This window comes from Saccopteryx leptura, chromosome 3 (assembly GCF_036850995.1).
Source record: "Saccopteryx leptura isolate mSacLep1 chromosome 3, mSacLep1_pri_phased_curated, whole genome shotgun sequence".
Classification (NCBI taxonomy): Eukaryota; Metazoa; Chordata; class Mammalia; order Chiroptera; family Emballonuridae; genus Saccopteryx; species Saccopteryx leptura.
The window spans coordinates 9,005,138-9,021,813 of record NC_089505.1 but is presented as its reverse complement, the minus strand read 5'-3'; the positions used below and the strand labels follow the sequence as shown (position 1 = coordinate 9,021,813).

At 48.6% G+C, this 16,676-nt stretch overlaps 1 protein-coding gene across 2 annotated transcripts in view; it reads left to right on the top strand.

The window, feature by feature from the left end:
- FNDC1 (fibronectin type III domain containing 1) overlaps positions 1 to 16,676 on the top strand; it is a 92,609-nt gene that overhangs the window by 44,850 nt on the left and 31,083 nt on the right. For both annotated transcript variants that reach the window (XM_066372916.1, XM_066372915.1), the window contains exons 5-11: positions 1,481 to 1,687; positions 4,523 to 4,621; positions 6,123 to 6,240; positions 8,173 to 8,360; positions 9,084 to 9,191; positions 11,712 to 11,900; positions 13,825 to 16,362. In XM_066372916.1, the coding sequence (XP_066229013.1) occupies positions 1,481 to 1,687; positions 4,523 to 4,621; positions 6,123 to 6,240; positions 8,173 to 8,360; positions 9,084 to 9,191; positions 11,712 to 11,900; positions 13,825 to 16,362 (3,447 nt within the window). The remainder of the gene's footprint in view (positions 1 to 1,480; positions 1,688 to 4,522; positions 4,622 to 6,122; positions 6,241 to 8,172; positions 8,361 to 9,083; positions 9,192 to 11,711; positions 11,901 to 13,824; positions 16,363 to 16,676) is intronic.

Here is a 16,676-nt window from a genome sequence, read left to right as displayed (position 1 = left end):
TGACTGACGCACAGGGCATCAGTGTGAGGACCCGTGCTGCAGCCGTGTGAGCTGGGCCTGCCCCTGCCCGACAGGCCAGCATCCCGCCTGGTCCTGAGATGTGAAGTTTAGGGGTGGTGAGGGTGATGCCTAAGTCTGAGCATGGGCGAGCTGAAGGCCAGTGAGCACGTGAGCCGGCCTCTTCGAGGAGGGATTACATTCAGAACAGAACCAGGTGTCTGGCTTTTAGAATAGGCAACTCCAATGGCTATTGGTTTATGTACTGCATCATTGAGAGTCATACTAACTCATGACGTTAGATTGTGTTTTTATGTCTTAGCCTAGTTGGGAATTTCCCAGTCTGATAAAATTAGCACTGATGAGGTAGTGGAGGAAGATGCCAGTGGGGGTAAGGGGCTGACATTCCTAGAGAGACATTCACTAGCCTATGGGGTCCCCAAAGAAGAGCACAGATGTGATCCACTCTCAGCAATGGACAATGTAGTCGCCCCAGGGTCTACAACCTTTATTCCCAAACTTACCAGCTTTTCATTGACAGAAAAGCAAAAGTTTAAACATTAAGTACTGGCCACCAGAATGCACTGCTTCAAGAAAGCTTAACACTGACAGCATTTCTTGAGACTGATCATTTTAGTAAGAGGATTTCTCGAAACTGACTAGTTTAGCAAGAAGGAAACAGCACACTGACCTGTGGTGGCGCAGTGGATAGGGCGTTGACCTGGAAATGCTGAGGTCGCCGGTTCGAAACCCTGGGCTTGCCTGGTCAGGGCACATGTGGGAGTTGATGCTTCCTCCCCCCTGTCTCTCTCTCCTCTCTCTCTCTCTCCTCTCTAAAATGAATAAATAAAATTAAAAAAAAAAAAAAAGAAGGAAACAGCACAGACTGAGGATAACAGCAGTGGTGGGTGGCTGGGGTGGGGGTGGGGTGACCAGGGTTTGTGTGGAGGCAAGACTTAGACATCAGAAAAATTAAGATCCAAACCAGCAATCAGGTACTACTTAGCCCTTAGTGAATCACCACAAAGGCCAGGAAAGCCTGTCTTTTCAGCTATATGATAAGATGAGAAAGCTTCCTAGAGGCAGTTAGAAACAGCACATAATGTGTGTTTGCGATATTTTTACACTGACTGTTAGCTCTCCCCAGAGAATATATAGTTCAAGACTTTAGGGGGCAAAAGAAAGAAGCTGAAACAGGACATTTGTAAAACACTCAAGATTTCTGTCTGGCAGTCTCACACATGGTGTGTTTCCATTTTAAGTTCTTGAGACCTCTTAGTCCAGAACACGGGAGTAACACGCGTATGCAGGGTGGCCGCCCTTGGCGGGGAAAATGTTCTTAACTAGAATTGGAGTCCAAAATGGATGTTGAAGCCTAGCTCTTAACTGTCGTGGTTCAGTCTTTGGATGGACTTTCTATATGCACGGGCGGACTCTAAGGCTATATACTGTGTAACAGTTTCTGTGTCGTGTCCTCTTTAAGAAAAGGAAGTGCCCAACAAGCCCTTGCGTGTCCGAGTCCGATCCTCAGACGACCGGCTGTCCGTTTCGTGGAAGGCGCCACGCCTCTCTGGAGTCAAGAGTCCACGCAGATCACGGGGTTTTCTTCTGGGCTATGGGGAAGGTGGCCGGAAGATGAACTACGTTCCTCTAACCAGAGATGAGCGAACACATGAAATTAAAAAGCTCGGTGAGTTTTGTGTTCACTAGCATTTGGTGTTTGCTGATCGGTCTCGTCATTTCAGCATTGAGAGGCTCATTCGTGACCAATGTTGTATTTTACTTGTGGTGTTCACATCCCAGGCGTTCCAGTTATTCAGAATTATGCTCTCTGTCCTGTCCTCCGCTCATGCCCCCATCCTTAACCTTCAGCCAGTGGCAGGGCAGGTCCGCCTCCGGGGGCCCACCAGCCGCTCCCTGACCCCCAGCACGGGTCTCTTGAGTTGGGCCATTTTCCTGGACCTGAGACGGGAGCTAATGCTTTTGGTGGCTTGGCTCTGTGTCCACCGTCTCATTCTTTAAGCTCTGTCTCCGATCCTCCGTTGCTGGACCGCGAGTCCCAGCATCTCCCACTTTGCAGACCCTTATCGGGCGAAGGGAGCCTCAGACACGGAAGCTGAGGGAACATTCGCAGTGGCCGGGAGAGATTGTGTGCATCGTTCTAGTCCAGGTCCCCTGCTGACCTTTGCTGGCCTTACTGGTGGACGGGCCTGGACAGTGCACACAGGTCAGGCTCTGAGAGGCCCGGGCGCTTCCCTGCTGTGGGGACAGAGCACACCCCTGCCTCCTTGCCCCCCAACCCCCACCCCTGCCCTTTACTTGATGAGTTTGGCAGGAGGCACTGGGGAGGTGTGGCCTGGCCCCTGTGTGTCTCCCCTCCTGGGGGAAGCCAAGCTGCCGAGTGCAGTATTCCGCTCAGCACCTCTGTGCCCTACGTCGCGTGGGGCCCAGGGCCACTGGGCAGCAGCTTTTGTCCGACTCTGCAGTTCTTAGTCACGGGGTGCTTGTCCCCATGTCTCCTATTTAGTTTGCACAGTGAATGCTTTTGGCCCATGAGATCCACTTGGCTAAAGGCACGGCCACACAGTGTTCCGGAGGCTGGACAGCAGCGTGGGCTCCTGGGCTGCCTCCCTAGCTGTCAGGCACTCTCTGGGCTCCAGGGGCCTGGGTGGGTTAGCTCTGGGCCCTGCCCCCGCCTCACCCGCATTGTTAACAGCCCCCGGTTTGGAGCCGTGCACACCTGCTACTTGCTGCATGACTTTGGGTAGATCCTCTCACCTTCTGTGAGAGGAGACAGTGCAGACAGCTTCCTCGTGGGGCCTTTGTCGGGACCAAATGAGGAAATGACGGGAAATGCTTGACATAGCAAACAAACAGACTTGACCCAATCTCTGGGAGCTGTTACTCGATTCCTGCAGTACAAAACGTTTCCTTCACAATCTTGGGCTGAGGTTAGTTTAGGAAGCTCAGCAAATCAAGAATCGGGACGTAAAAAAAGAAAGGAAGGAAGGAGTAAATAAATTTAAGAAATATATTGCAAGTATGCAAAAAAAGGTCGACTGTGGGAAATTATTCATTTCCTGATGGCTCTTGGTGAGCGTTGGTTCACCGCCTCTTGGGTTAGTTGTTTCGCGTGCTTCTGAACTGTGAGCACAAACGGCTGCGTTTCTCCTTTGATGACTGTTGGCGTGTCTCCATCGTCAATGGCACCAAGGAAAGAACAGATCCGAGGGGAGTCCTGTTTAGTGTAGTTTGATGTTCTGTAAGTCCAGGTGTTGCAGACTCGATTCCTCCCTTTCATAAAACACACATTTCAGCCTTAGTAACTCCTGCTGCAGTGTGTCCCCTGCCCTCTCTTTAGAGAGCAGGTTGTCAGATGTGTCCCCTTCCCTTGAAACCTGATTAGTCTCCAGACGTTTACTTTACGTAAACAGCTCTGTGTGCGAGGTTTCTGAACACGGGTCTCCTTTCCTGTCTGGCTGGACGAGCAGTTTGTAAACACAGAAAGTTTCTACTTCCCACTGCCATGTGAGTGGGTCATTCCTGGAAGGAGGACTGTTTGCTGGGTGAGAAGTTTTCTGTAGGATCTGGTATGCCCTTTGTTACTTCACGTAGCTTTTACCTGTTTAGAAATCAGGTTTTCAATTCAGGCTTTGCCTGCATTAGAAATCCACCAGGCTGCCTCGTTTACACTCTCGCATTGATTAAGGCTGCTGTTGGGCAGCTCCGTCCACAGAGACTGGAGTCTGGTGCTAGGGAAGACTGTGCATCATTCCATTTTTATGGCTGCATGTCCTTATTTGTAAAGTAAGAAGGTTGAGTTGGAAGATAGCCAAGGTTTCCCCTGGGCTTCAGAATCTATGATTGCCTGGTACTCGAGACTTAGATGTTTTATGTTATCACTGTAACTTTTTTCCTGAATAAAGTATTCAAACTGAGGTTAAGTTAGATACTCGTGGGCCCAATGTACAATTTGGGGGGTGGGGACCTAAGGGAAAGAACAATCTGGAAATGAAGGATACATTTAAACTTGTCCAAATCTGCAGAGCCTCCACCTGAGGATTCTGGTTGGCTGTTGGTTTCGAAGGGCAGGCATCCCGCTGGGGCTGCTGACCTGGCACGGTGGCTGTTCTTGTCCCCTCTCCCTTCTTTCTGATGACAGAGAATATCAGAGTCACTCCCTTCTCCATCTTAGAAATAAAAAGAAATTGGGGGACGTACGTGGGTAAATAGGCTATCCCTTTCTTTTTAAAATGTTGTTCATCTTTCTCTTAGCATGCGGATGAGATAGAAAACCATTTATCAGGAAATTCACAGTAAAAATCACCTCCCTGTCTCCTAACCTAAAAAGTGTTCTTCTTGAGTTTAATTCCTACCGTTCTTGGTCTCCTCGTTAGTTGTCCAGAAGAGACAAGGGAATGCCCCAGAACGATGAGCTGGGAAGGAGGGAGGGGCAGGGGGCAGAGAGATGTGTGTTCTGGGGAAGCCCACCACAGAGCCTCATTGCCTGCTTCTGGGTCCGCAGCCTCCGAGTCGGTGTACGTGGTGTCCCTGCAGTCCATGAACTCCCGCGGGCAGAGTCAGCCCGTCTACAGGGCCGCCCTGACAAAACGGAAGGTTTCAGGTAAGGATGCTTCCGGTCTCCGGGGTCTAGCGTGAATTCAGTGCTGTTTCCAAACGGTGCTGTCTGTCTGGGTGACCGATTCCATGGATTTTCCTGAGTGTAAAGGAAACAGCGGGGCGGACTGGGTTGCATTTCGGATACAAGTGTGTTTCTCTTATACTTGGAGGCTAGAGTATTCTCGTGATGGAAGGTACTTCTCTGTATATCCGCATGTCCTCCCCGCACAGTAGGCGGGCCACAATAAGAGCAGCCGAACATTTATTCCAGGTAAGGGTGCCGAGGGAGCCACACCGCCCCCGCCCCCCCTGCCCCCCCCCCCCCCCCCGGCAGACTGAACAGAGAGAGGAGCGGCCAGGTGGCGTGCGGGATGGCAGTCGCACGTGATTTCAGCTAAAACCCAGTAAAAGGGGCGTTGAGGGAAAAGATGTAGAGATGCAGTCGTGGCTTGGGATCGCCTGTTTGCCAGTCACGTGCCAAGGGATACTTTTTTCCACGTCTGTTCACAGATACGTTTTATAGTACTCGCATATGAACAAATTACATACACCTTTTCAGGATCCTGTGCCTTATTTAAAGAGGCAACCTATATATAGCATAATTAGTTTCATGAACTTATAATTTGTTAATTATAATTTTATATTACATATTATTAAAATTTATATTTATTATAGTTCTTTACATTGTAAGACAGAAGGCCCGCATACATACGTTTTACTTTCATTAGTCATTAATTGCTGCTCTAGAAATTCCTGTATCACTTTCCTGACAGGCTAATTAATGACTTCCACCTTTCCCTACTGGTGGTTAAAGCCACAAACAAGGTCCCTGAAAGTTGAAAAAAAAATAAAGAAAAATATTCAAAAATGCCCAAGAGACTCAAAAGCAAAACTAAAGACATCTTGTGAGTCTCAGCTTATGTTAGAGATGGAACAAAAGCTGTACGCTCTGTGGCTGTGATTGTTCTATTGGAAACGGGCGGACGGGACTCGGCTTTGTAGCGGAATGTAACCGTTCATCGGTCTCAGAATCCCGTGCTCTGAAATGGGAGGCCAGCGAGCCCAGTGTGGTCCTGCTGCTGTCTGACCTCAAGTTTTCACTTCATGCCGTGATTGCCAAGGAAATGCTAACTCGAGCTTTTCTTCTCCTAAAGTTGTGCTTCTAGTAAAAATTGCATTATTTCCCCTGGCTCACTGTCTATTGAGAAAACACTGAGCTCGCTGGAGCATCTCTGACCAAGGCAAAGCCTCCCTCGGCCCTACGCTTTCTGGGGATCGGGCCGGGCAGCTCGATCAAGCAGACGGCCCATTTCTGAGAGAAAGGCAAGAGTGCAGAGTTAGGCTTCTCTACATCAACCAATCGAATAATTGCTAAAATTTCTACTTATCTGATCTACATTGAGCATAAGCAACTTAATTAAAAATGGTGCAGGGTGAACACTAAACTCTGGGGGAACTGGGGCAGAGGTGAGGGACAGCCTTCCCACGCCTCACTGTCATTTCAGAAGAGGATGAACTGGACGTACCTGAGGACATCAGTGTTCGGGTTATGTCGTCCCAGTCCGTGCTCGTGGCCTGGGTGGACCCTGTCGTGGAGAAGCAGAAGAAAGTTGTTGCATCGAGGTAGTCTCCCTCCTTCGTCTGTCTCCCTTGTGTGTCTGAGAGGTGCGGTTTTCCTGGCCCTGAAGAGACATGTATGTATCTGAATCATTTTACTCCCTGACATATACGAACGCTGGCCTCTTCTGTAGCTGAACAATAGACTACCCTACAGCAATCTAGCTAGTCCTGAGTGTGGTCACGCATGTCCCACCGATAGATGCTACCGGGGCCTCGTGTGGGACGCACACAGCGGGACCGCACACCGCGCTTGCTCAGGCTTAACGTGTGTCTGCAGATGTCCTCGGTCCCATTTCTTTCTTCACCCCCAGCTGAGTTTGCTTTGCCTCATCAACGCTGTGTTCACGCGCAGAGGGTATGGGCCGCCTGAGGAGGGGCCTTACCCTTCCTTCCGTCATCCGTGAGGAGTGGCGGGGGGAGGCTCTTAGCAGGGTGGCGGTCCCCTGTCTAATGCCCCGCACACAGCGCTTCCTCCTTAGACAGTCTCCAAGCCCCAGACTGCTTCATGTGAGGCTCACCTGTGCGTAACAAGTGAATCAGATTTTTTTCTTAAGACAGGGCGTTGTACTGTTCTGCTTTTTATATTGGCTTGCAGTAGCAATAGAAGGAAAACTAGTCACGAGGTTAAAATATTTTTTGTGTTAAAAGGCCACGGGTGACCTCATTTCTAGTTAGTGGCAGATGAAAATAGCCATCAAAAGTTTCATATTACATGACTTAATAGTTTATATAACCAAGAGACAGCCACAGCTCTGGTGATTTACTCATTACATATTAATTTTTTAACCTGTCTGTAACCAGGAAAAGTGAACGTCCTTTAAAAAAATGAATGAAATATAACTCTGAGAAATATATTATATAACTACATATTATATAGACTGTTATTTGATTTAGATATAGCTTTTGTCACTGCCTGCTAGTAAAAAAAGACATCTGCTTCCTTCGAAAGACCTCAGTTCATAGTGATTCTCTCCTTAGCCATGTGGCCCTCTCCACATGAACTGTTCCTGATCACCCGTGGACTTTGATTTCCAACATCTTGACGAAAACAAAAGAGGGTTTGCGTTTTCCGAGCAGAACTCTTGGGTTAATTGGAGTGCCACGTCCACAGCTGAAGTCCTGTCCTGACTTAGTAACTGTCCTGACGAACAGCACATTTTTAGTGCATCAGATGTTTTCTATCGCCAAGCGTCCACAGCGATGGCTTCTTGGAGAAGGACGGCAGTGGATGTCGCCCGCGGCACTCAGTGTCGAGGACGTGTTCCGTCTGGGACCGTGGCACTCGGCCTTGTTCAGTCACCCTGTGTTTCTCTCCTTGATAATCTCACACTCGAGTTGTTTTTTTATCGGCTCCTTTGTCCTGCTCTGTGTGTGACACATTTCTGCCCGTTTTCAGGGTAACAAGTCCACTCAGAACCACACGTTGCCTTCCCCCTGAACTCCTGGGAAACATGCCCGATTCAGCATGACATGAGTCTTCTTTTGTCTTTCTTTTCTGGAAAGCTGGGATACCTTGGGCCAGTTCTGATTCTTAACATTGCTCTTCCCACACCGCACACATGCACGCACACACGCACACGCTCGCACGCACGCACACATGCACAAACGTCCCTGATACAGCCCTTCCCTCATCGAAGCCATCCCTCTCTGAGCCCCACCCCTCCTGAATCTCTGCTCCGCCTTCTAAGCAGGGAGACTTTTCAGCTCCTGAAGAGTCATCTTTCCTGGCCTGCTTCAGACACCTGTGCCTGTAACTTCAGTCGATTCTTTGAGCCGACAACATAGTCAAAAGTGTAGATTGTCCTCCTCTCTGCTTTCCCGATGTACCTCCCAAAGTCGTCACTTCTGGGGAAGGAAGAACACCAAGGAGCCTAGGGCTCGGCTGCAGAGAACTGGCATCCGGCTGCATTGTTGTTGCCCTGTGTTTTCTTACAGACAGTACACGGTGCGCTACCGAGAGAAGGGGGAATTGGCGAGGTGGGATTACAAGCAGGTCTCCAACAGGCGCGTGCTGGTTGACACCCTGATTCCAGATACCATGTATGAATTTGCAGTCCGCATTTCCCAGGGCGAACGAGACGGCAAATGGAGCACGTCGGTCTTCCAAAGAACTCCGGAATCTGGTCTGTATTGAAAATGGCCTTTGGACGGTCAATTTGGGAATAGCTCTAAAGTAAGATTTAAAGGCAGGTTAGCCCAAAGATCGCTGGCATGGACTTTTTTTTTTAAGTAACATCAATGCTGAATTTTGGTAGTGTGTTTATGTATGAGCACAAAGAAGTTAAGGAGCTATTTCCTTTGGGTCCATGTTCTGTCCTTCACCGGCTGTTTCTGGTGCAGCACAGTAGACCCCGGTGAGGAGCATCCATGAATCGCCACTGTATGCGTGCATGCCCTCGGAGCATGCCATGGCTTTGGAGTGCAAGGGCGACTCCTTCCCTTAGGCTGGGCTTGTATTTGATTCCTGGGGATAATTCTGCTCTGTTTCCAAAGTTACAATTATTTTCTTTTAAACCATGTCTTTATTTTTACCGCCCCCCCGCCATGTCTTTATTTTTAAAAGCCTAAATTTTAATCTTCTTTGTCTATTTCAATATTCAGCAATGAGAGAAATTCTGAATGCCTAAAAGCATTTCTGTAGATGTATCTAAGCCCACTCTAGAAGCTGGTGGGATGGATATAAATCACATCACACAAGAGCAAATGTAGAATTCTCTCTCATTGTAACAAAAATTAGCACAGTAGCTCTTCAATAGAAGTGTACATGGCCGACTGTATGCCATTTCCTTTTAGAATATGCCCGAGGACATTTTTTAAACCTTGGATCCTTGACCTTCCTTTTGTAGCTCCGACAACAGCACCTGAGAACTTAAACGTCTGGCCAGTGAATGGCAAAACGACAGCCGTCACGGTAGCGTGGGACGCACTACCTGAGACCGAGGGCAAAGTAAAAGGTAGGAACCACACTGCATAAAGTATAAGGTGCGTGTGGGACTGAAATCGCCCAGACACACACATGTGCACTGACCCTGACAGTCATGGGCCTGGTGGGACTGCCCAAGAAATAGGGAGGCAGCATATGTCTATGAGATGCTACTCCGACAGACAAGGATATTTCATGGAGGGTTATTTTCTATTGTCAGTAAGATTTAGGTAGTCATGAAGATGACTATCACCTTCTGTATATGCAAGAATTTGGGTGCTGCTGGAAAACTCAAGATATGAAATGGAAATTTTTTTCCACCTATTTTTCAGCCTTGTTAATGAATTACTTGTAGAGGAAAATATGAAGTTAAAATAACAATACTATAGATTTAAAAATAAGATAAAATATTCACAAATACTTAAATTTTAAAAAGTCTGTTGAGAATACTAAATAAAAGCACAGATCTTTTCTTCTTAATGTACAAACATTCAAAACCTTTCAGAAGTCTGTTGAAGATATTTTAAAAGGGAGTACTGAGGTTTCTGCTTGCCATCACTTTATATAAATGTACCCTAAGGGTACATTTTGTTGTTACACAATTTTGGAAGACAACTTTAAGTCTTCAGAAACTATGAAAAGTTTGTGTGAGCTTAAAAAGATCCAGAAAATTACCACTGACGTCCTTTGAGAATTTAATTGAAAAAAAAAAAAAAAAAAGGAATGATCCTCTCTTGTATTCAACTGTTACCTATGTTGACCTTCCATCAACTGTTATCTTTGTTGACCTTCCAAGACCTTTTCATGGAGCAACAGAAGGAAGGTAGACAGGAGAGTCTTTCCTAAACTTCACACTTTCCAGATTTTTTAGACAAATATATTGTACTATTCTTGCCATTTTTCCCCCCAGTAGAATAAATTAGAAACAAATGAAGAGAAGAAATATTTAGTTGGCCCTTTTGAATAATTCTTTTCATAAAAATGTGATCGTTGGCTCCTTCTGAATGAAGTATTGTTGTGCTGCTGCAGGGGCCTCTGGAAAAATGAATAAGGATAATGTGGGGCTGACTACTCTTTTTAGTTACAAAAACATCCATCATTGCTCCTTTACTGACATTATGACCATGCTACTTGTTTCCTTCTCCTCTCCCATGTCCTCGTTTATATTTCTCTCTCGTTAGTGAAAGAAGCTCCCTGCTCATCGATTCAATATTATCAGAAATAATGATAGCTACTGAGTTTTTATGTCCAAAAACCCCACAGCTCTGCACCCTGCATCGGGCAGTTTTCATAAGGGTGTAGTGATGGGCTTGAAAACTCATAATTACACTGGACATTGTTTATGTACGAGAGATATAAAACGCAATGGAGGACTGTACTTTGCCATGGTTAAATTTTGTTCAGATGAACTGAATCCATAAAAAGGAAAGTCAGAGTGACGAAATTTCATTCACAGTACATTCTTTTAATTCTGACTTTGGACCACCACAAATGACTAGTTTGTTCACTTTCCATAAGAAAAGAGTATGTTTCCCCACCCACCCACACATACACAGACACACAAATGCTGCAAAGGCAGTTTTGGTTGAAATTTTTAGAATTTATGAACTTTTTAAAGATTAGATCTTGAGTAAAAGAGAAGATCTTCCGTGCTCCCATAGGAAATATGTTAATTGCTTAGTTTTTCTGTAATTCAAATTATATTTTTGGTTAGCTCCTAGTCATATAAATTTGATAAGTTTTGTAAATCTTGAGTTCATTGGGGGAAAAGGGGCGTGACAGTGTTTAGTTGAGGGTGAACCTGTGCTCTGAAGCCACTTCAATGATAGTATTTCCATATAAACATAGACAGTAGATCCTTGGGCTGAATTTGCTATGACTTTTAATCAAAGACATTAGATGTTTATAGATGTAGTCGATTAAAGATAGAGATATTAGATATTGCATGAATCCATTATTTAGCAACATTTCCTCACATTTTTAAATACTGTGAAATATCCTTATCTGCTTATATTAAGAACTTTTATAATTCCAACAAAAGTGAAGTTCAGTTCCAAATATGAAATTTAACTGGCTTAATATGCAAATCAAAATAGCCAGGTTAATTGACCAGAACTCTTGAAGATGTCAGCAGCTCTTCAGAATCAGCTCTTAGCATTAGTCATTTCTTTCCCATGGTGTCTTGCATTCAGGATATATTAATTCTGTCATAGTAAATTAGTATATAACTCCAATGAAGAAAAGACCCAAACACAGTATAAATAAATTTGGTAAACTGTATGAAGCCTGGCCCCTCGAGTTCCGTTATGTTGAGCTTGCTGAGACTGGACCATTGCTAGCTACTTAACGACGCCGCCCTGTCCCACAGCCTGAGTGAATGCCAGCTCACCTTCCCCTGTGTCTTTACGCTCCGACTGCTGCCTTGGCGTGCATTGCTGGCGTCTTCATCCTAGTAATGCACGTTCTAATTCATCCTGCCCATACAGTCTGTCTGCTGGACACAGGACTGTTTTCAGTTTCCTCCTTCCAACCGTCTGCCAAATCATTTCAGAATACATTCTCTCATACGCCCCGGCTCTCAAACCATTTGGAGCAAAGTCCCTCACCTACCCGGGAGACACCACCTCTGCCCTAGTGGACGGTCTGCAGCCTGGGGAACGCTATCTTTTCAAAATCCGGGCCGCAAACAGGAGAGGAATGGGGCCCCATTCCAAAGCCTTCATCGTCGCCATGCCAACAAGTAAGCTCTGCAGATTGTGTCTGTTCCTTCCCCTCTCTCTGCCACGTGTGGCGTGTTACTGTGAATCATGGCTCCTGGGTGTAGAACTGCCCCTCTGTCGCTCTTTTGGGGCTAAGTCCTCACAGTGACTTCTAAGGTATCTGTATAGTCCCTTTAGAAGTCAGTCTCCCCAAAAACTAAAACTGCAATTGATAACTGCAAATAACATTCATTACCATGACAATATTACAGACACACGAAAGTATGAATTACGTGATTAATCTTGTGTTGCTGTGTTGTTTGGGGTTTGTGCTGACGGGGAAAGAACATTTTTACAGGTGTGATACGACACATTCAGTCATTAGCTCCCTTCAAGGTCTGAGATAGCATTTGAAATGTTCAGTTTATGTCCCATCATTTTTGAGGGTGGCTTTACTCAGAAGAATTTCAGTTACCTTGTTTAGCTGGTCAATATCAAAACCAAGCACATTAATGAAATCCCCAAGGGGAGAGGGGTGTTTTTTGGATGGCGATTTCCTTCCCCCTCCCCCACGTCCACACCAGATCCCGGGAGTGGTCGCTCTCTCCTTCATTAGACACTGTGAGGATCCCCAGTGTGTCCCCACGTCACACAGTTCTGCCCTGGGAGAAACTGCAGTAAGTGAAGTTTGCTCCCTCCCTTCGCTGCATAAATTCCCCTCCCCGACAGCATCCCTTTCCTCACTCAATGCTGCTCTCCAGACAGGGCATATTGTAGGGTACACTTAATGTTTTGCCTACTTCGGGAGTCCTTTTATTTTTGACCCTATTTTGGGATTACAAATGTACCCATTATTAAAGAGATTTTAACAGAGAAGGAGAAAGCGAGTAATGGCATGTTAGGGGAATAAGGGACTCTTTGTGATGCCTCAGAAATTACAGTTTTGCTGCCCACGCAAGTCACTTGCCAGCCACACACTATGTCCCTGTATCGTCAAAAGTAGAGATCATTCAATATCATTGTATACCAGGTGTCCACGAATGTCTTGCCTACATTGTCCAGAACGGTTATAACGCATTTGTAACACACTGAAAAAGTTTCATTAAGAAAATCCTATGTAAGATCTTGCTTTTGCAAAATCAATGGATGACTTCAAAGTACTCATTTGAGAATTCCTTCAAATATTAAGCTAAGACATAACCTAATTCACTTTACAGAAACTTAATCCGCACATATTTTCTAGAGCTATATCTATTTACTTAAAACAAGAGGACTGTAAAGGAGATTGCTGTAACTGAGAAAATGTGTCCCATATTCTAAAGCAGGGGTCCCCAAACTACGGCCCGCGGGCCACATGCGGACCCCTGAAGCCATTTATCCGGCCCCCGCCGCACTTCTGGAAGGGGCACCTCTTTCACTGGTGGTCAGTGAGAGGAGCACTGTATGTGGCGGCACAGCAAAGCACGGCGTCACTCACGTACAGTACTACTTCCAGTGACGCAGGACGCACGCCTCACGGCTCTGGAAGCGCATCATATCACTTGATATGGCTAGCAGTGACAAATATGGAACCAGACATTGACCATTTCATTAGCCAAAAAAGCAGGCCCATAGTTCCCAATGAAATACTGGTCAGTTTGTTGATTTAAATTTACTTGTTCTTTATTTTAAATACTGTATTTGTTCCCGTTTTGTTTTTTTTTACTTTAAAATAAGATATGTGCAGTGTGCATATGGATTTGTTCATAGTTTTTTTTTATAGTCCAGCCCTCCAACGGTCTGAGGGACAGTGAACTGGCCCCCTCTGTAAAAAGTTTGGGGACCCCTGTTCTAAAGAATGAAAAGTTGCCCATTATCATGATCAGTTAGTTCTAAATGCCTCCACTGGTATCTTTAATGTTCATTTTGTGTTGCACAGCTTTTGAATTTCTTCTCTCATGGCAAATTCTTTAAACTCTATTCCAGCCAGAAATGATGAGTCTGTCGTTCAGCAAAAAACAGACAAGGAGGATAACTGGAAATCTGAAAATGCAGAGCCTCCCTCTTCCTCTCCCAAAGCTCCTGCTTCCTCCAAACACACGCTCCTGCCTGTTTCTCCCCACAGTAGAAATGTCAAGACCCCTCTTCCTGACTCAAGGAACAAGATACTGGCCAATGGTGGGGTGCCCAGGAAACCCCAGTCAACAGAGCTCACAGACGGGGGAGAGCTGGCATCCCAAGGGGACCCACCAATGGCAGCCTCTGAGACCCAAGACCAGAAGCGACAGCAGAGGCCACCCAGTAGGTCTGTCCACCCAGTCCTTGCTTCCGGAAGGACTCCAGTGAGAGTCCGAACACCAGTGCTGCCCAGGAAGGAAATTGTCGATAAGCTCGGCTCCTCACTGCCCTCCCACCCTCGTCTGGGGACATCCCCGTGGGCCTTGGCTTCTTCTGTGCCCCACACTCCCACTGAAGGCAGTCTACACCGCCAGGCCCACCTGCCTTCCAGCTCTTCTGACAATGACTCGCTGGACGAAGAGGAAGAGCCAGCAGCGGGCTCCCCACACCACAAAGACGCCTCCTCTGAGCATCTGCGGCCCAAGAGCGCAGCCCCAGCCCGGCCAGCGCTGTGGCCCAGCCGCCAGTCGGCCTCCAGCACCCTGCGCAACCGAAGCCCGGCGCACCATCACGCCAAACCAGCCTTGCCAGCACGGAGGGCTCCCCATTCTGAGGCTGGGGAGGAAAGTCCACCCTCGAAACTTTCTCCACACCATGGGGGATCATCTGGGCTGCAGCCCACTGAACCACACCCCAGGCCTCCGCTTTCCAGAGGCTGGAAGGATGGTCAAGACGCCCCAACCGCTAAGTCCAACACGCCATCACGCCCTCCCAAGTCTTCCTCAGTCTCTTCACATCTTACCTCCAGGGCACACGTCCCTGAGAGGGTGGATGCCCCTGATGGCGATGGTGACAATGACGCAGACGAAGAAGGGAAGCAGGCAGAGGTCACTGCCCAGACGCTTCGGACCCGGCTGCCCGCAGGAACCCCGGTCTCTGGACATCTCAGTTTGCACAGAAACAAGCCCTTTGCCTCCCACGGTAGATACCCAAACAGGTTTGGCAACGGCCGAGGACCTCGATTACAGCCTTCCAGGTCCCCGCCCTCCACCGTGTCCCCTAGAGTTCACGCGAGGGGGGATTCTCACCCAGCTTCTGACCTTAGGCGTGGCTTGGGTATCCAGGATGAGGAGAGCGAAGTAGAAGATGAAAAGCCACTTCCGGCCACCGTGGTGAATGACCACGCGTCCTCCTCCTCCTCCAAGCAGTCTCCCGGCCGGGGCGTGGACCATCTAAGAGGCCCCCAGAGGGGGACTAGTTTTCAGCGGAAGAAGTCCCTGGCAGAAAACCCCAAATCTGCTGGGACCCGGACAGGTGCACACCTACAGGACAAATCTCTGCCCCCTGTGGCGCAGGATGTGCAACAGAACACGGATTCGGATGTGGCGGAGGGTTTTCCCAAAATGCAACTGTCCTCCGCCCGGCAGCCCGCCACGCAGTCCCAGCACCGCCCCGGGCCTAGCGCGCCCAGGAAGAAGCACGCATTCCCCCAGGCTGGGCGTCCCCACCCTGCATTGCGGCAAAGCACCTCCTCCGACCCTTACACTTACTCGTCCAGAGGCAGTCAATCCTCCCTCCCGGGGAGCTCCCGAGGAGTGCCCCCTAGGTCTCCCCAGAATCAGAAAGAGGATTCCGAGAACAGATATGGTGGAAACCACGGCGACAGCACAGAAGCAGAGACCCCAGGTGACCGGGCACCTGCACATTCGGCCGGGGCCAAGGATGCCACCCTGGCGCTGCCCAAGCACCGCCAGGTGGAGGCTCCCTCAGGAAGCGCAGGCGACGGTCACCACCGCAGACCCCCAGGTTCCTCTCCGAGGCCCAGCTGGCCCTACGCCCACGCCCGCACCAGGGTCCCCATCCGGACAGGGCCCCAGGCGGCCGGGAAGAAGGACGGGGCATTCCAGGCCACACCATCCAAAAAGGAGGCCCTGACCTCTAAATCTCAGCAGTCTGTCTCCACTGAGGAGGAGGATGAAGACACGGGGTTCTTTAAAGGCGGAAAGGATGAGGACCCACTGTCTTCTTCTGTTTCAAAGTGGCCGTCCTCCTCGGACTCCAAGGTCGGCAAATACGCGGATTCCAGCAGCGCCGAGACAGAGCCTGCCACTGTGCCTGCGCCCCGCGGAGGGAGCTCCCGCCAGGATGAGAACCCCTCTCCCGTGCACCATGCTCCTCCTCCAGGCAGCTCCCCAAGAGCCTCGCACCTTCCACCTAGACACCCCTCCCGCAGCCCTGGCACCCCCAGCACCCCGGTGGGCGCCCCCGCGCGGCCGCGGTACACCACGCGCGCACCGCCGGTCTACGCCTCCACCACCCCCATGCTGTCCCTGCGACAGCGCATGATGAACTCGCGGTTCCGGAACCCTCTCTCACGCCAGCCTGTGAGATCCCCTTTCAGACAAGGTACTTTGTTTTTAACTCGCATTGTCCTTATGGTTTTCAGCAGTGCTCATAGCAGTTCCTGAGAAACTGCTATGTCACCGAGCATCCCCTGTGCCCAGGCACTGTGTTAGCAGCTCTGCAGCCGGCACGCGCTTTATCCTCTTCACCCTCGTGGAGGGTGTGCAGGGTCCCTCCCGCTATTTAGACGGAAGGCTGGCGCTGAGGAATCCGTGTGGCTTGGCTTGCGGGGGATCAGACGGGAACGGCTGAGCTGCAGTTCTGATGGCAGCACTGAGCTGCAGAGCCCTGGCCCTTCCGCCATCCACTGCCGCCCT